This window comes from Myiozetetes cayanensis, unplaced genomic scaffold (assembly GCF_022539395.1).
Source record: "Myiozetetes cayanensis isolate MyiCay16 unplaced genomic scaffold, myiCay2020 scf7, whole genome shotgun sequence".
NCBI lineage: Eukaryota > Metazoa > Chordata > Aves > Passeriformes > Tyrannidae > Myiozetetes > Myiozetetes cayanensis.
This window is the reverse complement of record NW_026087964.1, coordinates 43,052,004-43,079,782: the sequence shown is the minus strand read 5'-3', so window position 1 is coordinate 43,079,782 and position 27,779 is coordinate 43,052,004. Positions and strand designations below refer to the sequence as shown.

At 39.7% G+C, this 27,779-nt stretch overlaps 1 protein-coding gene across 3 annotated transcripts; it reads left to right on the top strand.

Annotated features, from left to right (window-relative positions):
- Window positions 1–459: 459 nt before the first annotated feature.
- Window positions 460–26,276, top strand: CENPC (centromere protein C). 3 transcript variants are annotated; one of them, XM_050338621.1, is made up of 18 exons: window positions 460–503; window positions 2,213–2,259; window positions 3,178–3,239; window positions 3,565–3,662; window positions 4,653–4,743; window positions 4,835–5,051; window positions 5,945–6,148; window positions 6,756–7,135; window positions 7,801–8,650; window positions 9,229–9,267; window positions 10,484–10,557; window positions 11,500–11,568; window positions 12,662–12,766; window positions 13,589–13,687; window positions 16,262–16,360; window positions 16,652–16,806; window positions 17,258–17,348; window positions 18,836–26,276. In XM_050338621.1, exons 1-18 carry the CDS (start codon window positions 489–491, stop codon window positions 18,907–18,909), a joined length of 2,769 nt encoding a protein of 922 aa, XP_050194578.1. In that variant the 5' UTR covers window positions 460–488; the 3' UTR covers window positions 18,910–26,276. The 3 variants fall into 3 exon arrangements, with proteins under 3 accessions (XP_050194578.1, XP_050194577.1, XP_050194579.1); XM_050338620.1 differs by having other exon boundaries at window positions 4,832–5,051; XM_050338622.1 differs by lacking the exon at window positions 11,500–11,568 and having other exon boundaries at window positions 4,832–5,051.
- Window positions 26,277–27,779: the final 1,503 nt, after the last annotated feature.

The following is a 27,779-nucleotide window of genomic DNA, read 5'->3' as shown; positions in this document are numbered from 1 at the left end:
GACTGAGAAACAAACGAAACTTTGAGTAAGTACACTCTGGTATGTTAGTGTGGTGTTGACATCACGCTTACGCTTTTAAAGCAGCAGCGCATAAAAATAGTAGAGTCCCAGTACATTTTTAGAATGCCCTATGACTGTCCTCAGGGTTTAAAGTAATCTTTCAGATACAGTTAATAGAGGATTTGAACCGTCGTTTCCCAGGGGAGGACAAAGGACCGGCGCCCACCGCCCGCCGGGTCTCCTCCAGGCAAAGGAACGCAGGGCAGCCGCTGAGGGCGGAGCAGCCGCCGCTCCCTGCGCAGGCGCCACAGCGCGCGCGCCAAAAGTAGCGTCCCCGGCCGGCGCGCGGCGGCCGCCGACCAATGAGGCGGGGGCGGGGGGGCGTGGCCGGGGCGCCGCCGTGCCCGCCGGCGGTGGGCGCGCGCGCGGCGGGAAAGGCGCCCGGGTTCGAAAGCGGCGCGCGGGGCGCGCGCGAGCCCCGTCCCGGGATGGCGGAGGCCTTGGTGAGAGAGAGCGGGGAACGTCGGTCTGTCGGTCGGTCTGTCTGCCTGCCTGTCGGTCTGTCTGCCTGCCTGTCGGTCTGCCTGCCTGCCTGCCTGTCGGTCTGTCTGGGCGCTGTGCTGAGGTCAGCGGCCGGTCCTTCCGGAGAGCCGGAGGTGCGGTCCCCGGCGCGCTCCCGGGGGAGGGGCGGGGTCGCCCTTCCACCTCACCCTGGGGTCTTCCGCTCTTCCCTGAGGAGAGCGGGGCCGGGGTTGGCGCACAGCGAGCTCGGAGTACGGGCCCCGGGCACAGACACTTGTGCTCCGAGGGCTGGTCTGTGGGGAGCCCCGTTCCCCTCACGCTGCCTCTGGAGAGCCGCCTTCCATGGGCGAGTGAGCGCGTACGGAGCCGGACTCTCGTCCAGGCGCGCCACAATGGTGCTCATCGTGAGTTTTAAAACTCTTCATGTGCAGGGCGATGCGAACACGCTCATAAATGAACTGTTAAAAGCACTTTTAGGTCCGTTACAGGAGATTTGCAGTCTCTTTAGTGCGAAGGGCTTCATGCCAGGGGATTGTGCTGCGCTCTGCTGCAAGGGGAAGAGGTTTCAGACCGAGTGTCAGATTGACTGGAGTGTGGTTCTGCACAGTTTCTGAAGGGATGGCTTTTGGTCAGTTGTTTTCCCGTGTGACCTAGAGTTTCCTTCTGCCACTGAAGGCCGATGTTGAAAGTTTGCAGTGCAATCAATCCATACTTGGTGTTCGTTGTTTTTGTTACCAGAAGTAATATCCAAAGAGGGATCGCAAAGAAGTGTAAAGTACTGTCAGCATGGCAAACTTCAGAAAAATGAACTGAATTCTGTTGTGCTATGACTGGATAATCTCCATACTGCACGTACTTTTTAAATTTACACAAATGAATGAGAGGTCATAGTTGTTTTTAGGCTAAACATTTACATTTTTTTGAGATGTTTTCCTGTCATATCTGTGAAAAACTGCACTCTGCTTAGCTCTTGAATTTTGCTTGACCTTTCTTCCCTCTTGTATCCTCGATAGCCTTCGCCTGTTTCCAGGTCAGCGGCTTTAATTCGCTTGTTTACACAGAAGGTAACGCTGATAAAATGCTGCCGTTTGAAGTGTTACTGCTCTAGCTGTGGTAGTAGGCGACCGGAGTCATGTTTTCTATTTGAATGACTTTGATTATATTCGGGTTTCAAGTGGTGTGAGGCGGCACTGGGACTTGGTTGAGGCCGTAGTTTCACCGTGGCACAGCGATGCGCTCCCACTGCCTGTCAGCGTGGTCGTGCCTGTGGCAAACAGGGTAGGAATCATCACGTGAGCAGCTAACACACAGCAGCCGATGTGTTGTAAGGTTAGGTCCTGGCTTGCTTTGTGGTAGTTCGTTCCTCTTCCTTACTTAAAAGATCAGTCGTTACGGTTGTGTAAATAGTAACCAGATCCTTAGATTCTCTGTGATTTCTGTCACGTTAAGTCTCCTGTAAGACTCTCTGACTTTGAATGCAACAAGTGCTTTGATGGTTCTTGTGGAAAGCTGAATTTCTGGCAGTTGTTACAGGGGTTGTAGCTGCTGTGGCATTCTAAGGAAAACAGGGCTGCAGTAACTCCACTCTCCCACTAGTTTACAATGGCTTGAGAATTCTTGATATCTGCTTACTTGTTTTCCTGTCAATTGTCGTTATGCTCAGTAAAAACTGATTCTTATTTCTTCACAGGATCATTTAAAAAAAGACTACAGAGCAAGATTCTGCCATGGAGGAGGGTAATTTGCATTTAAAATTTTATTCTTAGATTCTGGAAAACTTATGTGGATTTTCATCTGAGAGCGTAATGTCAAAGCTATATGGTGTATCCTGTAAAACTGATCATACGATGTTTCCCAAATTTCTTGGTGGTGAGAGGAGCAAATAGTACTGGGGGACAAAGCCCCAAGGTTTTCCTTTGTTTCCTTTTGCTGAGGCAGCTAACTGTGGTGTAGCTATACCTAAGGTACCCCTAACTAGGCTGCCTGAGTACAGATGGAGTAGTCTGTGCAGACATTTTGCCTTTCAGGAAGTAGAGAAATGAAGCCCACACAGAGTTCCAGCATATTTGGACCTTGCTGGTAAATGCTGGAGATGAGCTGGAGTATTTGCAGTGCTGTAACGTTCTTTAAAGGCATGTCAGAAGCCTGTGAAGTTCTTGTTACTGGAATCCATTTTTAGACTTGCGTTTCACGAGTTTACAATCTACCAAATTAGCTGGTTTTGAAGGTGTATAATGATTATTATGGGAGTAATACTCCATGGCTTTTCTAGTGTTATTTTGGTTTTGATCAACATTGACTGGCTAGTGAATCGCTCACTTTTTTCCCAAAAATATTTATTTCAAGAGAGACTCTCTTCATCCCAAAGCTCTTTTACCTCAGGGAAGTAGTTGTGTGTTTTCTTTTATGTAGAGAGAATTCTTCATTCTCATCATAATCTGTGGCAGTGAGGCTTTTTTCCCTGGAATTCTTATTTAGACAAGTTTCTTTGCAGATATCTATGTGTGGAAATGATAGGTAAAACTATATTGAAGCTGAGACTAAGGGAAATTATAATTTAAAATACTGAGAAGTAACAACTTTGCTGCTTTAATATTGCTGGGATAGGAACATTTGATATTTTTGATTTAAAATATTTTTTCCTTTTCTTTCTAGAACTAAGATTGATATACAACCGGGTCAAAATGTACTGAAACTCATTCAGGATTGTTTTGAAAGTAAGTTCTTATTCAGTGTTTTACTCAATTTGCTGGTAAAAGAAGAAATAATTTCTTCTTTGTATTATATTTAGTGGTAAGTAGATAGAAATAAAAATTAGAGATAAAATGGATAAAAATAAAGTTTTTCTCAGGGACTTGAAAAGAACCCTCTTCCTAGCTGCTTAAAACTGTGTCTTAGCTGTCTGACAAAGGTAATCTTTCCTGAGTAGCCAATTCTTTCTTGTTTGGATTTACGTGACCTTAACAAGCTATAGCAACTCGTTAAAATAAATGAGACCTGGACAATTCCAAGATCCCCATACTTAAAGTGTTTTCTTCATAGGTTGCAGCAGTGATCTTACAATAAACTCTCCAAATGCAACCCTTTGCCCAGCTCCTATTGTCAAAAGTGGGAAGAGGACTTCAACGCAGAGCCAGAAGGTAAGTTAGTTATGGCAGCATCACAGTGTAGCTTTGGGTACAGTTTCACTGGGGTACAAATTTAGTTCTGTATGAGCATTGAAGAAGCTCCATATGCTGCTTGTAACAGTATATAGGCTACAATTTAACCATCTGTAGTAGTTGTTGATAATGTTTTTTCTTCTTAGTTTGTTGTGCTCAAACAGTAAATATTCTATAATTATATTCTATAATTAGATTTATTTAATAGCTTATATAGGTTGGAGCACGCTGCCTGGTTACTGATGGGTGGGTATGGCTCTCTGGGACTCCGTTGGAGTTGGTTTTGGCCACTTTGCCATATATATGGAAACAGTTCTTAACTGGATGGCGAACAGTAGAATTGAAAGGTGATGCTTGTATAAAAGCTTGTTAACTCCTGATAAATAGTTATCTGTATAATAACTTTATATATATGTATCTTGAAGAGTGGAAATAAGTTGAAGGCCTTGTTAGTGTACTGGGAGAATGATGCCAATAATCTAGTTTGTATATTTAGTATTCATGCTTTGATTCTATTTTTTTAAATAGGATATTCCATTAATGGCGGGGTTGAGAACAGGCATCTTTTATAATGGTGTTTGTTTACTGTAGTTTGATGTTATAAAACCATATAATGTCAAATAATTTCTTGCAAAACTTCATCCTGTCTTAAGAAGGGTGAATTAAATTGTTTAAAATAATTCATTCTAATGAAAAGAATAGCTTGCCTGGAGACCAGCAGGATGCCTGTTTAAAGCTGCATATAGATTTTTGCCGTTTTTCCTGTTATTTGAAATTACAGTTACTTTTAGAAAGTCTTACTTGATAGAAAGTTGAAGTGTTTAGTTAAAATAGAACTGTGATTCACATGAGTATGATTTAAGAGAAGGAAAGTATATCGTGTTCTGTAGGAATTTGTAGTCCTGTCAAAATACTGTTGCTTTATCAAATATTTTACTTTGTCTCATTATTTCTTACCAACTATGATAGCCAAAGGCAGGATCAAACAAGTCTGTGAAAAAAGCCTGTAATTCTCCAGAATCCTCATCTACATCACTGCTAAAACCAGTCAGCAGCAGAGGTTGGTCCTGCTATTACTGAATTAAGGTTTTTTAGGTTTTTTTTGTGAAGTTTTGAGTAGAGGAATTAAACCTGTTCTATATATATAGCAGGACAGTCTTGTGAATCACCCTTGAAGCCTGCAATACATGATGGTGTAGCTGTTTCTGAAAAAACAGAGTCTCCTGTGTCTAAAAGCAAAAAAAATACATTAGAAGATGTTGAAGTGCTGTGCCGAAGTCCTACCTTGTTTTTGGACCCTGAGGATGATCACAGGTCTGTTGGATCACCTTTTCCTGTGGAGAAAGGGAGAAGTTCTCCTGTACTTAAGTAAGTAGAGCTGAACATGGTTGTGGTGTTATATCCCCTGTGTGCCCTCTACCTTAGAGTAAATCAACGCAGTGTTTCAATCAGTTATAAGTTTAGATTGTGAACTCATAAAAAATAATTCCAGGCTTTTTAGAAAATTTCCATATCTGTTTTTAGAAAGGGCAGAATTATTTTTTATTAAATGTTCTGGTGATAAGTGCAGCACCCAGGTGTAGGAGGCCTGTCAGAACAGACTTGAACTCTTCTTTGCAGAAAAATTCACCAAAGTATCAGCTTCTCAGGTAGTCCAAACTTTTTCAGGGAATCCTATTGATAGTGTTGACCTTAGAAGGTAACAAGAATTTGTTAAAGTAGAAATGAGCAGCCGTCGTTCCTCTCGCTCTGAATAGACAAGTGTTTTATACGAAATAGAACAACTTAAGTTGTGATCTTTATCTCCCCACTGGATAATATGAAGCCCAGCTGCAATATTGGCCAGTGGTGCTTTCCACAGTTCTACTTTCCTGGAGGACTGAGCCTCTGGGGTAGATCATAGAGATGGACTGACACTGATCCCATTGACTCCCATTGGTGGAGTGAGATTGGGAAGACAGTGTACCTACGGTCTAGGAAACCTGGCAGTTTCTGAAGCACCTTAGGACAAATTAGGAATTTGTCTTAGTGAGCAGCTTTTACTTTGATCAAGAGTCACCAGTGGCCTGTGTTGCTTTGGACACTTGCTACTGTGCTGGGAAGTACTCCAGCTAAGCTGTGTTCAAGCAAATTGCCAAAGGGAAGCTCATTCATAACAATTGAGACAATGTCAGCAGGAGCATCTGTTCTACCTCACAATACTTTATTGTGCACTCACAAGATTTATAGCAATATGTCTGAATGCTGTTTTTCATACATAGATTGTGTTTTGATGGCTGGAATACACCTGCTGCAGCAAAGAGCTGTGGAGAAGTTGAAAATTTGGAAGTACCTCAGACTGGGAGAGATGAGCAGGTTGTTCTTGTGCAAGGAACAGAACCTGTTGCTACATCTTGTATGCAGAAAGAGAAGACTGTCTCTTCAGCTCTCTTAGCAACTGTAGCAACTGGAACACTTCGACAGAGGTTTGTTTTGAGGCTTAATGTGGAACATTAATTGCTATTAAAATAACTCTGGTCTGAATATGGGAACAACATCCTTTTATCTATAATCAAAGCCTGGGAGCATTTTTTGGGATAGTCCAGCATTACTATGTAACATTTTAATGTCCAACATTAAAAATGCCACTTGAGAAAGGGTTTGAATGGTTGTGTCAAAATTTTGTGTAGGATTTAACAATGCTCATTGTTTTGTCTGCCAGTAAAATAGTGTGTTGAATAGTGTCTGTTGAATAGTGTTTCAGATAGAGCCCGAGGTGTTTTGATAGGTAGCCTAGAGGATTCAGGAAAGCCTTATGCGATTTTGAAGTTTACAGTGAGCAAGGAGTCCTTTTCAGAGCTAGTCTGGATCTGACAGGTTACATAGGAAGTTGACTGTCCAGCGTCTGTCCAAAGCAAGAAGAAGCAGGCCTTGGTGCTCTTTTTGGAAGCTTAAAGAGCAATGAATGAATGCATTCTGAAGAACGTTCTGTACTGTGTTTAGGTGTTCTGGAGTCACCACTAGATCTGAAAGATTAAAAGTCAATTTACTCCACTGCCCAAAATGATTTGTCACTGTCCCTCCTTTCTGTAGGTATTCAGCCTCGCTATCACCCCCATCACCTCCTCCTATGAAAGATCAAGATATAGAAATCGAAAATGAATGTGAATTTTTAATTGATGAATCAGGTGGTGCATCTTTTACTTCTTGGATTTCAATACCCAGTAAGAACAAAAAATTGAAAAAAGATGGCTCTGCAACTCCTGCTTCTAAATCTCAGCCCTCTGAAAAGAAGAAGACACAGAGTAAGAAAGGCAAGAACAGGGAAGCGCAGGTTGAAGCACTTACTAAACAGAAACCGAATAATCTGGATGTTGGAGCATTTGACTTCAAAAGAACGTCAAAGTCAGATCCAGTCTCTAACAGTGAAGGAGAGGTCCTTAAATCTCAAAGCCAAAAGGGTACTCATACAGGTAAGTTCAAGGGTACTCATACAGGTAAGTTCTTTAACAGCTCCTTAAACTTTTCTTTCCAGGTCATATTACTGGATTATTTTGTGGTGGTTTATTAGGAAATTATAATAAAGTAGATGAGAGACGTTAATGGACTCCTTTCTGATGTTTCAGTTGCACAGTTAAATTTGGGTGTGTATGAGGCAGTGAGACAGAGTGTCTTCACTTTTCCCACCCTCTTTGCCCTTCCTTATAGGATGCTAAAAATTAATTTAGCAGTGTTACCTTTTCTTATGAGCAGGTGTAGAAGGTAGGTACCTGCAAACTTTTGCTCCTATTTGTAGAAAGGAGTTTAAGACACGTGCTTCAGACTGAAGGGGATTGGGTTTTAGGAATTACTTGTGAAGGGGTTTGTAACAGGAAACACTGAAAACTGGAAAGCAAGCTAAATGTAACATTTCTGCTCCCTTTTTTTCTGTTAGGAAATACTGGAAGTAAACTAAAATGTTTTTTATACACTATAGTTTAGAGAAGGCCTTCTTTTAGCCTTCGGGGGCAAACCTGGTTTTGCAATGGCTTTTGTTTGTTTGTTTTTCCATTTTGATTTTTTGGTTTATTTTTATGCATTCAGATGTCAGGTTCAACGTAAAAAGGTATTAATGTCCAAATGTTTCGTGTATTGATAGGAAAGACTAAAAAGGATGCACTTAGACAAGACTCTCCAAACCAGAAAAAGAACGCATCCTGGAAAACACTAGCTGAAAAACTGATGTTGTCATGGTCTGGATTGGAAACAGAAGCATCTGATGCAGAAAAATGTAAAACAAGGGTGCTGCCAAGTGAAGATTTGCCTATGCCCTCATCTGGGCATCAGCAAGAACAGACTGTGTCTCCAAAAAAGTCTCTCAAGTCTTCCAAGAATACGCAGTCAGCTTCAAAAGCTTCTCAGCATTTAGATAAGAGGAAACAAACTGCTAAGCAGAAACTTCCAAAAGTTAAAGTAGCTAAGAAAGTGGCAGTAAGTCCAAAGAAGGAGCTTAAAAAATCTGTCCAAAAAAGTAGTAATAAAAAACCTCAGTTACAAAGAGAGAAGAGTTCTGACAGTGAACCTAGTGAAGAAGAGCATGAAAGAGAGCCTGTAGATCTGAAAGACGTATGCACCACACCCCTGCGTCAGAAATTAGGGACTCCCATGACTCAGAAATTGGCTGTGTCTGAAAAGCCTAGAAATGTGTTGCACACACTGGAGTCACCTGGCGGTGCAAATAAACGAACTCCTGTGAAAGCACTGCAGCGTCCCATGGACAGTGTGAAGAAGTCTGAAAAGAAACAGTTGCCAGCCAAGAATTCAGGGAAGATACCCGAAAAGATTACTTGCAGAACCAATGAAGCTGTTTACTCAAACCCTGAGGACACGGAGTCTCAAACAGATTCTGACAGCTCTTCTGTACAGAACGTGGCGAGGAAAAAACAGAAATTGTCAGATGTGAAAATAAAAAATAACAAAAGAAAACGTAACAGGCAACATGGACCGCAGTAAGCTTTTTATGTGATTCCTTACAAGTGTGGTATAATTTGGTAGATAATTAAACACACCTTGTTAACTTTTAAGCAGTGATGGCCCGATTGAACTACGAGATAGTTTGAGACTGGTTGAATAGTTAATAGAGAAACCAAGTGGGGTAGTCAACACCCTGTTCTCAAATGTGGGTGCCAAATCTAGTGTCTTTCACATGAGGAAGCTTGTGCTGGTTAAACTGTTCTCATGAGACTTGTGTAGTAGATCCAGTTTAACACAATTCCACCACCACAGAGTAACTTCACCGTCAGGTTTGTTATTTTTTTAAATGAAATTTAGAAAATACAGCATTTAATTCTTCAGCTATTGTATATATTTTTGTGGAAGTAGCTTTCTAGTCATTGGCAGTCTAAAGATGGAAGTTGAAGGAGTCTCAAACCAGTTTATAGTAGTTGTTCTTTGCATTGTTTTTAAATTTTTTTAATCTTTTTTATGGTTTTGTTCAGGATATAAATTTATTGACCTACAGGATCCTCTCATTAAGTAAAATTGACTCTACACTAAAATGTACTAAGAATAATTTTTTCTCTTCTAGAGATTCCTTTGTGGCTGAGAAGGCTGTGAACTATGAAAGGTAATTTCTTGAGTTGTCTGAAAACCTTGAATTTAATCTCACTTCTGCCCCACTGAGACAGAACAGTTTGGTACTACTACCCCATTCTGTGCTCTACTAGTGAAGCACCTAGTAGAAAAGAATTGATTCAGGCTTGAGGGTTTTAAATACTGCACTAATACAGTTAATAAACTAGTAAAATTTTTCTTTCTGTCATAAATAAGGGGTCATAGTAAGTTTCTTACCTTATTGGATTTTTTTCCTTTGAGGCTTGCTTACACATTAGTGTGTGATTTTGGAACAGAAATACCAGAGCTCCTAGAACTAATAACAGCAACTTTATTAGTACAGTTGTTAAGTGTGGTACAGAGCTGTATCTACAATCCAAACTTTGTACATGTAGATAGGCATGTATCTTCCCCTTCACTGCATTGAGAACTTAGTGACAAAGCAAACAGGAGTGGCAGCCTGTGAATTTATTGAATTCTTAAGCAGTCATTCTGCAGAAAATTTGGGGGTTTTTAATTATAAGGGAGACTACTACAGACTTACTTGGACAAATCTGTAGTGTAGGTTTGCTAATTTAGATAATTTGAACGCATCTTTTGGAGTTTAGGTGGATAACAGCTGAACTTCATCGTCACGGTACAAGCAGTGAAGCACAGCCACAGATGGAGGAAGGAGGAAGGTTAAGGATACTGGTGCTAAGGCTGTAAGAGAGGTCCCATTAGAAGTGATTTGATTGCTAAACAATCTCTGGTGGAGTCACACATAAATTGTCATGTTGTGGGGAGATTTCATGACAGAATACTCATTACAAATACAAACTGTTTTACTGTCCATTCCTTATAGTATGCAAAACATTTCTTTAAAGCAATTCCATAATCACGGTATATGGAAAATTGTTTGAAAGGTAATGCTACAGAAGCAGATCTCTTTATTCTGGAAGGGAGAAGAAAAGAAAAAGTTTAGGAAACCTGTTTAGAGAGGAGGTGTGAAGACTAATTTTTCTGCCTGGTGACGGAGTAGAGGAGCAGTTGATGAATTTCAGACCCGTGATTTCTAACTAGCAGTCATTTGCTTTAGTGTGTAATCACTATAGGCAGGTGTTTAAAAGAAAAACAAAACCCAGACCACATGATCTGAAAAGAACTTAAATTTTATATTCATAGTAGTGCTGTAATGTTCCTTTGACATTTAACATCTTTTATCAGGTTTGTTTTTTATTCTTTTGCAGTGGGCCTGTCCTAGAACATTGTGATAAATTTGCTTTCAGCAGTAAGTCTTGTGAACATTATGATTCATCTTCAGGTAATGTTTAAAGTTGTTGTTTTCTGCATTTTATGTATAAGCTTCTTATAAACTGTAACTGATGGTTCAGTAATTTCTGTTGTATTCAGCTTATCCAGAACAAGTGCAGATTTCATTGGCTATTACATTTCTGTTCAAGTATGTGATATGCTAGCTTTACATTGTGGTAGCTTTGGAAGGACAAGCCCTCCATGGTTTGGCATCAAACCTACCTAAAGTTATCCCTCCAAAATATTTTGAACAAATTTTTCAGGCTCTGTTTGTATCAGTTTGGTGTGTTGCCATGTGATGGTACTATATGCAATCTATTCAGGCCACCCTGGACCAAATTGTACAGCCTGATGGCCTGTTCACCCAAGAATATTCTGGTTTGGGATGTTTTGTTGATCAGTTTGGTTTGTGGTGTCTGGTTTGTTTTGGGTTTTTTTTATTTGTTTGGTTTGGATTTTAAGTTTCACTTCACGAATTGCACATGTTGTCATAATTAACATGAGCCCTGGAAATAAAAAGTCTTTTTGTTAGTGTTCTAGAGCTAAAATTGAATATGCAAATGTTATTAGTTCATCAGTGCTTTCTTCAGAGACCTGGTTTTGTGTGTGTTCTGGTAAGAAGTTTATCCTAAAGCTAGGTTTGAGTGACATAAAGCTGAATGACCTTGCACTTTGTTGTCATAATTTGGCAATGCTTGTTTTATCAAGAGGGATAGGTCTGAGGAATATTTACTTGAATGTATAGTTTTCATGTAATTTTCAAGCTTTACTGATTGCGTATACTGTTTATCTACACGGGGTTTCATACATGTTTATAGCAAAGTGTGTTAAGAGGGAGCACTATCATGGGGACTGCAGTTTGTATTACCCTTGGTTGCTTTTAGTAGGTGTATTGGATAAAAGTCAGGAATAGTAAATGCCTATGGTGGTGGTTTTTTGAATGTGTTTACAGAGAATTTTGATGACTTGAATTACAAAGTAACAGATCCGTTGTCAGACAACATAGCAAGGCATAAAATAGGTAAGATTGTTTTAAAATATCATAATGTAAGTGTGTAAATACAAATGTATTTCCAATGTGATGTAAACTCTGCTGAAGGAGACTGGCACTGCAGCTGCACACTGAGCTACCTGCACTGAATGTATTTGTAAACAGTTGACTCAAGACAAAGCTACAATTCAGTGAGTTTGTATTAGTTTTATGCAGTATAACTGACGGTGCAAATAACCTGCCTTCTGTGGTGGTCTGGGTCTGGATAGGATGGAACAATTGGTGTGCAGTCGATTGCAGTCCCATGCTTGTCTATTTTGTATTGGGGTTTTTTTATTGCCTTCATTATTATTTTATGCACAACACTTTAGTTGTCTACCTTCAAAAACTATTTCATCAAGTTTTTTGTATTTACCATTTTTAACATTTAAATATTCTTGACTAATTTGCTCTTAGCTCTTTAAGGGCTTTTATTCTTCCTTACAAATACTAAAATATATCTTACTGTATTCATATATGGCAGCTTAGACAACTTGAAAGTTGAGACTATGTAATAAGTACGTCTGAAGATAAATATCTGAGAAATCTTGGAAATGCATGGAGTTTCTTTTGGCAGAAGTGCTGTTCTTCTGGACCTCAGAAATGGGACTTGTGAATCTGGAAGGGGGGAGGAGCTGCATATGCAGTCTCTTACTCTCCCCTTGCCATAACTAAGGCAGGGCCTTTTCACTGTTGCTAATGAAATCCCTCAGATTTAGGCAGGGTCCTTAATCTTTGTCGAGAGCTTTGTCTTCCCAGTTGTAGCATGTTTTCTGTCCCTGTGCTCGAGCTCCTAAGGTCCATGTCTCAGTGATTCACTAAGACACATAGAACTAAATGTAATGTGAAGTCAGTATGGTGATTATTTAAGAAAAAGGAGAGTGAAATAGTGATGTACACAAAAAAGGGCTTTTGTCAATGTTTGGATCCCGTTTTCCTGTCATGACATCAATGTGATATAAATATCAGCTGGGAAGTGCTGACCCCTTTTGTGATACAGCAGAACAGGAAAGGATACTTAATATTTTCCATCTCTGAATTTTCTTTTCATGCTTAATGTGAATTATGTCATCCTTCAAATTAGTGATGCCTTCCAACACACCTAACGTTCGTCGAACAAAAAGGATACGGCTAAAACCTCTGGACTATTGGAGAGGCGAGCGCATAAACTATTCTATGAACTCTTCAGGTATTAGTTTCAAAATACCTAATTGTTTCCTTGTGGTGGAGCAGTAAAGAGAAATCTATGGGTTGATCTTGTGCCATGAGGACTTTGAAATGCTTACTATTGGGTATTTATTTTTTTTTTTGAAGATTGTTTATGGTCACTAGCTATTTAGTCACCTTTCCATGTAGTCTTTTTCTCTCCTGATATTCCCATGTCAGCTGAAAATAGTATCAGGAGAGTATGTTAAGTAACCTTACCTTCACTGTTTAGAGAAGAACAGAATAGTTTCTCTATACTATTAGGTTTATTACATCAGAGATTGTGTATAATACTGGAAAAAGAGACAATCTGCTGGATCATTCATTGGAGCATTTCTCTTTGTGTAAGAATTGTTTTCCAGACCAGATACTGTAATATTTTATCCAGTCTCAGTGTTAAATTCCCTAAGTGAACAAATATATCTTGTTCTCTTGGATTTTTTCTGACAATTCATCTTAGTATTTGGTCTTTTCTTAATTAACTAATTTGCTTAAGAACATATTTCTTTGTGTTCCTAAAATTGATATTTTGTCTTAAAAAATTGCTTTCATATCATGGTTTTCTGAAATGACATGTGACTGAAATTTGATAAAAATTATTTTTAAAATATCTCAAGTTGCATTGCACTCCAAAATTCTTAATAATAAAAAGCTTTTTGGCTTGTTCTGGCTTTCTAAAGCTGTCTGAAAATTTCAACATCAAGGAAGTATATTCTCAATTAAAGTGCTTGTTGGTTGTGCAAGTTTGCATTCCTTTAAAGCTACTGTGAGTTAGCAAACTTTGTTTAACTTCCTTTTGTTTCAGGAGGGCTTGTGATTAGTGGATTAGTGCATCCAGATACACAACCTTGCAGTAAGAATAAACAGAAGAAAGATCGTCACAAGCAGAAAACGAATAAAACAAGTATGAACACAGACTTTTTTTTCCTTTTGATACTTAAAAAAAAAGTTATCTGTAATCCAGTACTCTATTGCTGTAAGATTTTCCTCCTGTAAACAATTGATTCTCTATCTGGGTGAAAATAATTTTATAACAAAATCTATTAATGTGATTTGGAAAAACTTGTTTTTGCTTTAGATAAATGCTGTATATTCTTGTTTTAAAAATGTTAACTTTTCAGAAGAAAGGAAGAAATACAGAATATATCCAGAAGTGCCTTTAAAGCAGGGGCAGGAAAAAAAAATAAACTGTACTTCTGTTTGTGCTCAGATCAGGATGCTAATGTGCACAGTTAAGTTATAAAAACTTGTGGTCGTTTTACTGATACCTGTAATATCACATCTAAAAAGGCAGTATATGGTATTAGTAGAGTCTCAAGCTTTTGTAGGTTAAACACAAAACCACAACATGGTAGGTGAAGAGAGAGCTTTAAGAACAGCACATAAAATGGTTCAAAGTGGGCTATAAATCTGTGTTTAAACAAACAGGGAAAGGAAGCTTTGCTGGAGCCTCTGTGGCCAGAAGATAATAAATATTTATGTAGTGTGCAGAAAGGAGAGTCACAATTCAAACGCCAAATTATTTTTGCTGTGCAATCTGAAAGAAGTTTCAATGCTGAAGAGCCTTTCTTTATGGGGACTGTCTAGAGCTGTTGTTTGAAACTGAAACATTTCTCTGTGAAGTTATAGAACTAATAAAACAAATGCTAACAAGCATGGAAAATGCCATATGGTCCCAACACAGTTCTAAAACAAATCAGGGCTAAAATAGTAATCAGAGAAATAAGGAAGAGAACAGTCACTGTTGGTAAATATTTTTGATTTTCCAGAGTGTTTCATGTGAATTTTATTCCTGAACTCAAGAAGAAAGTGGTAGGACTAGAGAAAGTTCAGGGAAAGCTCATCAGAAACATGAAAGGACTTCTGTAGAGAAGCAACCACGTAGTGAAGACTCCTCAGCCCTCAGGAGAGTTTTGTGGAGGCATGAGAAAGACCTATAAAATCACAAGTGGTGTAGAGAAGGGAAATAGAAATAAATTGTTTTATTGGCTTTTTTGTATGTTTGTTTTTAAACACAAGAACTAGAAGGTGTGGCAGGAAGATACTGAAAGCTGGGTTCTTTAGGAGAATAAGATGACCATTCTCACTATGTGCTTCCTGCCCCATAATATTGTGGATAAAAATAATTATGTAGATTCAAGACAAGATGTAGATACATTAACAGGAGACTTAACTATTAACAACTCTAAATAAAGTGTGTGAGCTCCAGGTTAGAGGTGGGAAGTGTTCCATGGAAGTGCCGTTACTCTGTTACCTGCTTTTGGCCACTGATGGGAGACAGGATCCTGGTCTAGATCAACCTAAGTACAGTTTATGTTGTAATATAAATAATTTGCAGCACATGTGAACCTGAGCTGGCAGTGACTGTTTGTGCTGTATCTTACCAGAGCTGTTGGTTGCTTTGAACTGTCTTCAAGAAGCGATCGATTTCCTCTCGAACAGACATCCACCCTCAGAGATAGTCTTTTTGCTCACATCCTTGAGTTTTAGTGATGCATATAAGGGACTGTTGGCTGAGTAAAATTTCTAGCACGAATTCTCAAATCTTATTGATACAATAAATATTCTGTGGTTATAGCTATAGAGGTACACCTGATGCTGTTTCTTTTTATACCAGAGATGGTTATGTTGGAACAGAGCTGTTCAAACACAGCAACTTTCTTCCTACCCCTGACTGTCTTGGTGTAAGGATATTTAAGCAGCTAAGACTGCCTACAAAGTGCATCAGCTTGCCTGTAATATGCTGCTTCTGATTGCGTTTAAAGAAATTTCTTGTGTACTGTAGAGCTAAAATTGTCTGCTTATGAGAATTCTGCAAGAGAGCTTTGGGATGTTTATTCAGTTGTGAACATTTTCCAGCATCCCTTTTCTGTTTGAAAAGTGTAGAGTTGTCATCGATTCTTAGGATATTTCCTGCTCTGGAAAAATCCTTTTTATTATATCCTTTTTATTATAGAGATAGTTCTCACATTTACAACATACGGTGAGATTCCTGTAATGGTTTTTCTTGAGAAAATAAAAATTGGACATGTGCTTAGTCTTTAGAATGCTTTATCTCTTAAGTCTCCTTTGTCAGCAGTAGGTAAAAGCAAAAAAACTTGGTCTTCATACTTCATCCTGTATTTTATATCCTCTCAGCCTCTGTTGCTGGAAAAGCACTTCTCTGAAAATACAGATGCTTTTGAGTAAATACTGTTATTAATAGCACAGGATAAATAGTTGGCATTCCACTGGGAAATTTCTTAGGATTTAGATAGCCTTCATCTATTACACACAGAAATTATTTCAATGAAAATTACATTTTCAAGAAACTGTTATGGATGGTTTCCTTTTATTTAAATGAAGTGTATTCAGTCTGTTTAGTTCACTTATTAAAACAAGTTTAAGTACTTAACATGTGACATTGGAACTGTGGAAAAGTTGCGGTTAAATAATTAAGTTTTTCAAATGCATAGTTTTGGTTTCTTTGTTTCCCCAGAGAGAAGAGAGATACCTGCAAGTTTGGATCACAACCTAGCTGATACTTCTAAGCCAACCATTGTGCTGGACCCAGTAACAAATGAGGAGGTAGTTCTAGGTGAGTTGAAGGGATGTGAGCAAGGGACTTTGTGAATTAAATAAGCTGTGTTTAGACTGATAAGAAAAAAAATTGTTCATGCCACATTGGGCAAAAGAAGGTGAGCTATTGAAATATTCATTGCTCTTCTGGAGAAAGTTCTGAGGGAAACAAAAAGTGTTTTGATTTTTTGGCTAAATATTGAGTGTAGCTTTTGCAGGTGTTGCACTGAAACAATATATAATGCACTGAGCAAGTAACAAGACTAATTACATGATAGCATTAATGCTAATCTCTTGAACTTTTTTGTAGAATGTGTTAACACTGAAAGCAGTCACGCTTGCTCCTTCAAAGATGAAGCGGTAGAAATATACAAAAATTTGAATACATCTGTTTTTGCAACTGGTAAATTGATTTTGAAACCACTTAAAGAAAAGGGACACCAGTTTGTCCACATGGATACAATAGTAAGTGTGCTTTTTTCTTATTTTTATAAAACTGACAGTGTAAACAGGAGATCTTAGCTTGGTTGGAAGCAGCATATGAAGCTGACAGGTTTTTCAGGGGTTTTCCCTCTCATAATGCACATAAACATTAATGAATCATTTTCCTGAGGTACTTTGCATGCACATTGCCCTCCTTTGTGTCATACTAAATCTGTATGTCTATGGGCACTTACTGTCTAGATCTTGCAGGCAAGACAGAAGTATCAAATAAATAAGATGACCCCATCCCCCTTTTGAGTTGTGCATCTTATTTTTCAGCAGTGTGAGGGTAAAAAAAAGGGTTGCAGTTCTGCCAGCTTATTTTGGTTTTTATTTTTGTTACAACATGTGTGCAAATGTTTTCTGGGATAACTTCCTTAAATGTTTCCAAAGGAAATGTTGCTAATATTAGAATCCTTTGGCTTTCATTAAGGCTTTCCATATTATCCGTGGCAAAATTATTGTTACGTTACATAAGACATCATATTATCTGACTGCAGGGGACTCCTTCTATGTTCCACCAGGTGAGTACATGTGTCTAAAACAAATGTGTTGGGGATGGTTGAGACTGAATTAGCATGCTAGGAATCAAAATCAAACTGAATGACTGAAAGAGAGATGGAATAGAGAATGGGAAAGTATAGAGTTATGGAGAATGGAACGTGACACAACACTGGACATAGGTCAATAATCTAATTGTTGAATGCAGTGATTCACATACTGCTTGTTTGTGTGAGTTGGCCTCAAAGTTTTGATGACACTACCAGGTTCTAAGAGTAAATTTCTCTTGGTTTTCTGGTTCTGTCACTAGCTATAATGTTGGGGAAACATCACAGACAGCTTAATATAGTGGTAGCTAATATAATTGGTTTGGTTATCATCTGCTTGCTGTTTTCTTCCATGTAAAATTATGAAAATCTATTTGGGTCAGTTCTCCATATTTTGTGCTTTGTGCTTGGTATATAGAAGGTGCAGAATGTCCTGTTGAATGGGTTGTAAATTCGTATGAGTTGTTGAGCATTTAAAGACCTGATTTGTCCTTCTGATATAAAAGGAACATGAATTCCATATGGGAAACTGTCCATCAGTGGGTTAAGATGCTAATCAGAAGATTTTGCCTAAAGCAGGCTGTTCATGAAGCTGTAGAAAGCTTTTGTATAGCTTTCTTGTGAAGAGGTTGTCTTAGAAAATTACAAATTAGCCCTTTTTTTCTGTGAACTTTTTTTCTGTTAACAGAAAAAGTTAACAGAACGATGTCCTGATAGATCATTGTTCAATTAAGGCTTGATGCTTTTAGGCTTTTTTTTTTTTTTTTTTTTTTTTTTTTTAAAAGTTTAGGGCATCTGCAGAGGCAATTTTTGCTTTTTGGGAAAGTGGATTCTATAAAATGCTGCAAGTTTCAATGGACCATAAGGATCTATAGTTTATCTCCATTCCTCCCTGCTTCTTCCTGGCTGGTCTTAGTATAGCTGGATGGGCAATGAGTGCAGTGTTTGTGGCAGGCGATCTCTGTAGATCATTGTGTGGCCATATGAATGTTAGGGTATTGCTCATTCACGATGTTCAAAGCCTATCAGATAATTCTGTTTTGTGGTCATGTTAATGAGCAAATCTCAAGTGAAGATCTGCAGGTAGGTTTCCATGTGCAGATTTTTTTGATAGTTTCTATGGGAATAAATTAAATTCAGTCACCTTAAAGTTTTATTGGGCATTTTGAGAGCTGAGAGCTCAAGCCTGTTACATTCTTTTCAGTAAAAATTTTCTAAGCAAAGATGCACTTTATTTTTACCACAGGTTAAAATAGATGGCACTAGCTGTATTCCTTGTTGTCTCCTTGAAATTCAATCACCTGTCTGTAAAAGTGGCATCCTAGATTAGGAACTAATTTTTCTTCTGTTAAAATATATGAAATAAAAATACACTTGTCTGAAGATAGGACAGAACTTTTGAATAGCAGAAAAATTGCTATTAGCTCCTAAAGACCCAAAACTTACTGTGTTTTTATTTGTAGGAAATGGATATAACATACGTAATCTTCTGAACGAAGAAAGTATTCTTCTCTTCACGCAACTCAAAGTCAGGTGAAGAACCTTCTGCAGAGAAGTTTGCTGAAACACTTTTCAAGCTTTTGTATGTTCTGGAGTTCTTTTTACATACAAAAAATGTTTTAGTGTGCCCACCTTAACATTACAAATTAAAACAGAGCAGGTGAAATCAAACATAAGAAGAGTTGAGAACAAAACCAAAAGAACCTCAGTAGTTTGCTGTCAAACTAAAATGAGATACTGAAGGGCCTCACTCTGCATCAACTACTGTTCTTGTGCCATCCAGTGACAGAAAGATACAAGTATGAAATGTGTGGGTATATTTATTGTTCCAAATTGTATCAATATGCTTAATCTCCCTAAAGATACTTAGCACTTGAAAAAATGTTGACATCTTCAGCTATCTGATAGATAGTCTTAACAACTGCCTGGTACAAACTGCTTAGAGTAATCTCTGTTTAAATGATGAACCTGCTGTTTGCATTCCAGTAATTGTTGTCTGGGAGATGGGCTGCTGAAATGTTTGTGCGCTGGGGTCCAGCCGCCTTCTAAATATGTTAATGACAGGCATTTGTTCCTTGTCTGGCAGCTGTATGATTAGTGCCTCCAGTTCCAATAGTAAAGCAGAAGCTTTTAAGTAGGAGCTTATCAGTTGTGTCTTTTGTGTGGAAGCTGTGGCCTGATTAGCTCTGAACATTGTTGATAGCTTTATTTTGCATAACAGCGATAGGTCATTGCCAAATATATTACTTTAATATCTCCTTTTGATTTCCTTGCTGTGTTCCTGGATAGTAATGAGGACCTTTGGGAAAGCTGTAATTATACTACATACTCCAGAAGCCAAGTCTAGACAGCAGATGGTATCCATAGCATTTGTCTCCCAAGCTCTTCAATGTTCCTTCTGGCTGAAGATAAACTACAGCTATTCTGATAGGGTGCTTTCTCTCTCTGGTCACTGCTATCCTCAAAGAGGAGGAGATAAGGGAAATTGAATTGGAATCGAGAACTTTTAAGGATTTGAGGGTTGAGTGTTGACCTCGTAAATGATTTTGGCCATGATCTTTATGCTAAATCTAGAGTATACATTAAAGTAGGAAAAATGAATTGGCGTTCAGATGCCAGCTAACTTTGTGTATCTGTGAAAGGGCTTGGACACCAAGATTGCCACGCTTCTGTGAAAGGTCCTTTAGGCTGGGGAGTGGGTTGAGATACTACTTTTTGTCATGCTCTTTCAAGTAGTAGTTCCTATACCTGGTGCATACTGACGCACTGGAAATACTTGGTAGAGGTTATGTGACATCTTTTCGTTCATGACTGGGTAACATGTAACTGGGAAGATGAAACAGGAACATGCCTTTTGCCATTTAGTTCTGCCTCTGTCTTGATACGAACTATTTGTATCAGAGTTCAGACTACACAGAAGGAACTTTTTTTCCCAGCCTCAACTTCCGTGAGCAGTTTGAGTTAAAATTTTAAAGAGAAAAAGTCATTTAGTTACTAGATACGAGTTTGATGTTGACTCAGATGAGAAGTGATATGTTACCCTTCTCATACCAGGCACTGATGTGTCTTCCCCCACTGCACTGTACTGGCACACTGCAGCAAGGTTTTGAGTTGGTTTTCTTTTGGGTCAAGAGTAAGTGGTGAGAAATATGTCCTTCAGGATGCTTCCTTAGGCAGAAGTAACGTGGAGGCCTTTTCCTGACACAGGCTGGAAAGTGCAGGTGTTCAAATGCAGGTTTGAGGTCAGCATGCCTGTTTGCATTTTCCTAATTCTGTGTCTGGGAGTGTCAACAGAATAGGGTGAATTTGGTAAAGTATGTTGCTTTTTAGTCTGGATGGGTTTGTTGCTTTCTGATTAGTCGGTTTCTTGGGAGAGATGTCCTGTGTGATTCGAAGAGAACATTTTGTAGTTGGACTACATCTCAAAATGTTTGTGTTTTACTTCTTTTTTTGAGAAGCAATACCAGTTGTGCCAAGGGATGTTCTCTGGAATATTGCTGTAGCTTAGCAACACTTCTACTGTTTGCCAGTAGATGGGGCTTCAAGCACAGCTGTTTGTTCTTTGCTGGCCTCTGTGTTCCATCAGGGTCTGGTTTTTGAAAGGGAGCAAGAAGTGTGTTTCAGGTGGAGATAAATTCAGTTGAATTCTGTTGCAAGGAAGTGTAAATCAGTTGCCATTAACAGTAGGACTTGGTCCTGAATGCTGCTAGGTTCATTCTGTTAGCATGGATGTTGTACTAGTTGCAGCCACTTTCTCAAAATTGTTTTTTTAAATCATCAGTGCACTGCAGGAGTTGTTGGGTTGAGCTGGATTGTTCACTGTTGGCCAGGATTACATTTTAATTTTTTTAATTCAACTGGACACTTGTATGAAATTTACTTCTGTGTCATTAGCCTGAATGTAGTGTGGGGAGGTGCAAGAGGATCTTCAGAGTTCCAGGACTTCCATGGCTGCTGAGCTCTGCAGCGTGTCAATCAGTAATCAGTCGCTGGTCAGAAGCAGCAGCAGATGTTTCACCTCTGCCTGGTCTTGTTTTGGCTGCATTTTTGTGTACATCAGGCCAAATTGGATTTTGCAAATAAAAAAACCGTTTCCAAAATGTGAGAAGTTTGCAGTCTTCTTCCTGCATATGTGTGATTCTTTTTACCAGGATATTTTCTACTCTGCTGAGTAGTCTCGTTCCACTGGCTACTGCAGTTTAGCCAGGTTTTTGTTAAGCTAGGCTGACAGTGGTTAGCCGGTGTTACCTGTGGTGGAGTGAAGCTGGGAGCACTGTTGTGTGAGAGACAAGGCCTTTTCTGCTGACTGTGAGATATACATACTGTTCCTGGAGGATGCATAGTGATATCCTGCAGGATATCCCTGTTTTAGTGTATTAATTCATTGCTTTCTGTCAACAGTAATTGAGAGAGCTGGAAACAAAAGCCAAGTCAAATATTTCAGCTTCATGTTAGTAGGTACATGTATTCTGTAGTAGGTACTCTGGTAACATCCAGAGACTTGTTTTAAGGAGCTTAGCTGAGAAGTCCCACCACAATAAAACATCAGAGTTTTGAAGGCTTTGGCTCCCTTTGAAAAAAATTACAGGTTAGTAGGTTCTTCTGCAGATCTGTCTCTTTGTAGTTTTGTTTGGTTAGAAAGCTGTTCCTGTTTTACTAAGCAAAGCTTAGTAAAAGAAGCAGAAGAATAATTGCAGAACTGTCAGATGTGTATGCACATCCATATTTGTACAACTCTGTAAACATAAAATAGGAGATTGTGAGCTGAGTAATTACAGAAAAAAATAAACAGGACCAATAAAACAAACTGTTGAGGCACATATACAGCTTCTTCTGTTTTTCGAGTGCACAGCTAAATTGGTTATCTGCAGATGATTTTAAATTAACATTTGGGGAATACAATAAACCTAAAGAGCTATTTCCGCATTTCATAACAGCTGAAAAGGCATTTCAGCATGAAGGAATATTTCTCACATTTTTACTGATGTATAGACTCTGCATGATGCCTTTTGTAATGCAGGCTTTACTTTAAGTGCTGATTGATTGCGGATAATACATCTAACTGAAGAGCATGGACCGTGCCTCTTTAATGGTATTGACAGCTGTTGTAACTGAATATCTTAATCTTTCCAAGCTCGTACACTTCCTTTGCAGAATATCCTGTCACTTCATGGATGATCACAAATGCAGTCAGAAGAGATCTCAAAGCCAAACTTTTCTCAGATTGTGTGGACAAGCTTCATTTAGGATTTGACAGCCAAAATGATTCCTATGGGTCAATTCTACAATGAAAGCGGTGGTTGATCATCAGTCAAAACAGTCAGCTGCAGGTTATTAGGGAAGGAATACATGAAAAGATGTGCCGCCAGAGCTGCCCTGTGTCCTTAAGCCCACCCACAAAGCTCCTGTTCTGATATGCTTCAGTTAAGCTTCTGTGCCCAAGCAAAGATGTACACAAAAGGTTGTAAAACCACATGTACTTTGCATTTCTTCTGCAGTTGTCTCTCGTATGAAGCACAAGAGGAACAGTGATTGAAACAAGGAGCTGGAAGAAGCAAAATGTTTGTCAGTCTGACTGTTCAGCTGAGATACAAATCTGAAAGTGTTCACAGGAAAGAATATTAATGTCTAGAATAAGACTTTTAACTTCTCTTTGCAGCTTGATAGCTAAGGACTTAAATTTGAAAAACTGAAGACTAGTCTTGACTAGTATTTAGGAAGTTTGTTAAGTAGGTGCGATAGCTGTCAACACACATTATTTCATTCATCTTATTAGTTTTTTTCAGTGTCCTGGTGTTTAAAGTTGCCTTTTCCTGAGTTTTCAGCAGCAGTAACTGAAATGAGAATTGATCAAGATGGCAGATGCATGATAACGCTGTGCGCGTATCTACTGGAATCAACGTACCATAAAGAGGGAGAGGAAAGGAGTGATATGAGAGGTGTAAATATAACGAAGAGCTGTATTAGTGTCCAAAGGTCTTGCAGATTGGTTATGCAAAGGGTTTTCAATGAAACTCAATAACTTTGGAAAGAGATAGGTATGGGTAAGGGTTTCTGGTGTTGGTGCCACGAGGACGCAGCTGTCTGTACTGGTAACCTACACTCTTGGTTTGGATTCTAGTAGTGATACAATTAGTTGGGTTTAAGATCAATTATGTTGTCTTCTCTGAAATTACAGCATTCAGGTAATGAGCATGATGTATAATCCACTGAAAAAGAGGCCTGAACTTGCTGAAGTTTATCATTTCTTTATGTTAGCAACATTTTTGTGTTGTGATACAGTGGGAGTAATTCCAAGAAATGAAAGTTAGTAATGAAAAAGCTTTTTTCAAACAGAATCTGAACTTGGAATTTTATTGCTGACGAAGAGCGAACTCCCCTAGGATGCAGTAGCCTGTACACTGAAGAAACTGAGTAGTTCTCCTGTATTTCAGTTAGTGCCAAGTCAGCTCTGAGGCTAATTAATCAAAACAAATTTACAATTAAGCCCAGGAAGGAAGACTAATTAAGTAGACAGTTAAGAAAAGTGCTGAAGAAGGGAGCAACCTTAAGGGGAAAGTATGAGACTCCCAGTACTGGCCCATGAAGGACAATTAAGTGATAATTGCAGAGAAATTTTTGCATCCAGCAAATGCCGTCTGCCTTTTATTGTGGCTGATTTTTCTTATTAGTAGAAGCAGACATTTGCCTGATGAGCTACTAAGCTTTACTGTGCACTCTTAAGGTAATGCAGAGGTAAAGCAGAGAGGTCGCTGCAGGAATGAATTAGAACACAGCTCCCATACTTGAACAGTATTTTAGGTAGTGAAAAAGGCCCGCTGTGTTTTAAAGACAAACTTACTTCAAATGTTTTCTTTATTTGCCTTTTCATTTTGTGGCATGCCAAGTCCACGTTAGCATCCTGTTTAACTTTTCAAACACAATTTTCAAACAAATTACACTGAGTGAACTATCAGAATTTAGAATAGCTTCATTTTGTTCATCTGCTCACACCACTGAAGTTCGCAGAAATTTCATTACCTTGTGATGAAATGGCTCTGTCGCTTATGTCCTTATATTGGGTTTGCACAGCCAGGTAGTTTGGTAGTGGTGGAGGTGGAGTACTTGGAGGGGGCTCCTGTGAGAAACTGCCAGAAGCTGCCCTCATGTCCAACAGAGACAATGCCAGCTATCCCCAGTGTGGGCCTGCCGCTGGCCAAGGCAGTCAGAGATGGTGGTAGCGCCTCTGTGATATCATTTAGGAAGGAAGAAAAGCTACTGTACAGAAGTAATTATGGACAGAGAAGAGGGGAGCGAGAATATGTGAGAGAAACAGCCCTGCAGACACCCAGGTCAGTGCAGAAGGAGAGGGAGAAGGTGCTCCCGGTGTTGGAGCCTGTGATTCCCCTGTATCCTGTGACTGTAACTGAGTGAGTGATCTCTCCCTGACCTCATCTCAACCCAGGAGCCTTTTGTTGTGTTTTCTCCCCTCCTGTCCATCTGAGGAAGGGGAGTGATAGAGCAGCTTTGGTGGGCACCTGGCATTCAGCCAGGGTCAACCCACCTCAGTCCTGCACCCAGTGCTGCCTGACACACTTGTGGTTTTTGATGGAAAAAAGGAGGAGGGACGTGTAACAGGAGAACTGTTTTGACTGCAAATAATTTAGATTCTCTTCTGAAGGACTGCTTAAGCTTGCAAAGCTAATCTGTGGTGAGATGCTGAGGGTTGTAAATGAGGTGCATGCCCCAGACCTCCTGTGTCCCTCCCTGCTCATTTCCACTGAACCGTGATGCTAATGTAGTACAATACCTCTCTTAATCAATTTGACTTAGCATGGGCTAAAAAATCTGCTTAAATGTCCACCTTTTTTTTTTTTATTTGACACTTAACTGGAACTTGAATTATTTCAGAAATTATAGTGAATATCCTCATGATACAATGAGGATCCAATGAGTATCCTCAAATATTAATAAAAATTTTGATAGTAATTTCCTTTTCTTCATGAATTTCCATGTGTACATGCTGCCACTGTGACACACTGTATCCTTCTATAAAAGTTGGCGGTTGTGTACTTGAAGTATCTGCCCAAGGTGCATTATTGTCTCCTTTTTCCTTCTTCCTTCTTCCTTCCCCTTGGAACAGGCTGTGGAATAAGGCATTCATCTGCCACTGTTTCAGCTCAGCTGCTGTATCAAGTTTCAATCTGCTCCTTCATTTTTTTTCTTGCTGCCTAAACTAATTTCTTGCCCTATTTGGATGCATTCCCCTGCCAAAGGTTTCTTTTCTATCCTTTTGCTGCTTGCAGGGATTGAATAATTTTTTAAACTCAGTTTCAGGTATTTAAATTATTTCAGAGGTGTTCTTCTACCTGAAGGTTCCTTTGCCTACCCCTCCTACAAGTTTTGTACAGGGCCTGGTGAAGCTCCCAATTTTCACTCTCAGAGAAGTGATGGAAAGCTTTCTTTGGCCTTCATTCTTTGTAAGACTTTAGTGTCACTTTAATCCCTAGAAGGTCAACTTAGGATGTCATTGGCAAGGTGTTTGCTGTTGTCATCATCTGCTCTTTTCCTGGCTGCAGAAGCAGAACTGAGACTGCTTCAGGCCTGCGTGGTTGCTCTTGAGCCTCATCTGTCTGTTGAGGCTGGCTCTGCAGTGCTGAAAGAATCCATCTCAACACTGTTCCCCGTGGCCAGACTTATCCCAGAGCCTCATAACACTGTGCTTTTTGCTCCTCTTGTAGCACTAATTCAGCATGCTGGTGACTTCCTTTGCCTTGGCACAGTCTTGCCATGGCTCTGCCATCACTTAGGCACCACGCCATACCCTGATTTTGTATTGGCAGGCTAGTTCAGGCATTCACCTGCTCTTACATCTTCATTCCTCTTGCCGGTGGGAACGCCATTTGGTGCCAGCTGGTTTTGGCACAGGGGTCTAGCATGACAGCACATGCCCACTGCTGCAGATGTTGGTGTGGATGTGAAGTGCCCTCTCACACCCTGTTGCTGCTTGACTCTTCTGGTAAATGCCAGGAGAAAGTAATCTTCCTGGGCTTTTATGTTTCTGCAGTGTCTAAGAGGGAGTCTAGACTGAATGAGCTGTAAAGCTTGGGTGACCCCTCAGGGTCAGCTTCATACACTTGGAGATGGAGCTGAGACCTGCCAAGCTCATTTGACATATCCTTCCACGTGAAACTGCTCTGTCCACATAGTTCAGAACCTGTTCTCTCTGTTCTGTCCTACTCAGTGCCATGGGTGGGAATGTGTATTTCTGAAGCATGTTAGAGTATTTGTGTACATGTTTGGCATCCTCATTGCTGTGGTAGCTGTGGAGAGGTCAAGAGGTACGGAAGAGATCAGGAGGCAGAAGCTCGTACGTGGTGAAAGAGAGCTTACCTGTATCCAGTGCAACTGGCTCCAGGTGGTCCTGCTTGAGCAGAAGCGTTGGACCAAATGACTTCCAGAAGTTCTCTCCAGTCTCAGGCATCCCATGAAGTCGGAGACTCCCCTGCTGTGGAAGCTGCTCTTCAAGAAGTATATTTCATGCTTGCGTTGGGAAGACCCTGATGCTGTACACCTCAAATGGAAAGTGGCCTTTTCCATGACACATAGAAGGCCCTCCTTGTGGCAGCTGGAGCGTGGGGTGTGCCAGAGTGCTTGGCTGCTGGTGAATGGTCATTGCTGTCTGTTTCTCCACGGTAAAGGACAAAACATGCGTACTGAGTTGTGCTACAGCTGTCAGCTTTGACTTCCCCTTTCTGGTCTTTGGTCTGAGGAGTCCCTCTAAGGCAGACACATACCTGGGTTTGATGAGAAGTCCACTGCTCACTTTGGGGGAATTACCTAACAATCTTCTGCACGTAAGGTTTTACAATAACGCATTTTGATAGTGTTATTTTCACTTACAAGTCTCAACAGCAGTCTTCATTCTGTATGGGCTTTAAACCAGCTTGAAATTTGGCTTCTTGTGAAGTCCAGGCTATCACGTGGCTGCTTTTCCCATATAACTCTGCATGTGGAGTAACAATCCTCAGCTGTGACTTGATGTGGTGAGTTGCATCAGACGTTCTTCTCTCAGCAACAGTTTTAATTCTTGGATACTTTCCCTACTGTAAGCAGTTTTGTGTGACCTTTGGGACCGTGGGCCAGAGGTTGGGGACCGTTTGTGTAAACCTGAGTTAAAATGAATTAAAATACACACAAGATTTCTATAAAAACAACATGAAACTCACATGCACATTAAATACTGAGGCCTCTTAGTCCTTCACAGAGTATACAGCATTTCGAATTAGAAATAGCATAAGAAAATACATGCAGAGCAAGTGTAAGTGCCACAACCAGGTGTGATTTTGACAGCTTCAAATTTTGCACAGATGAACACATTTGTCAGAGAACACTGTTAGTTAAATTAAATTAGGCTAATGTGCTCTT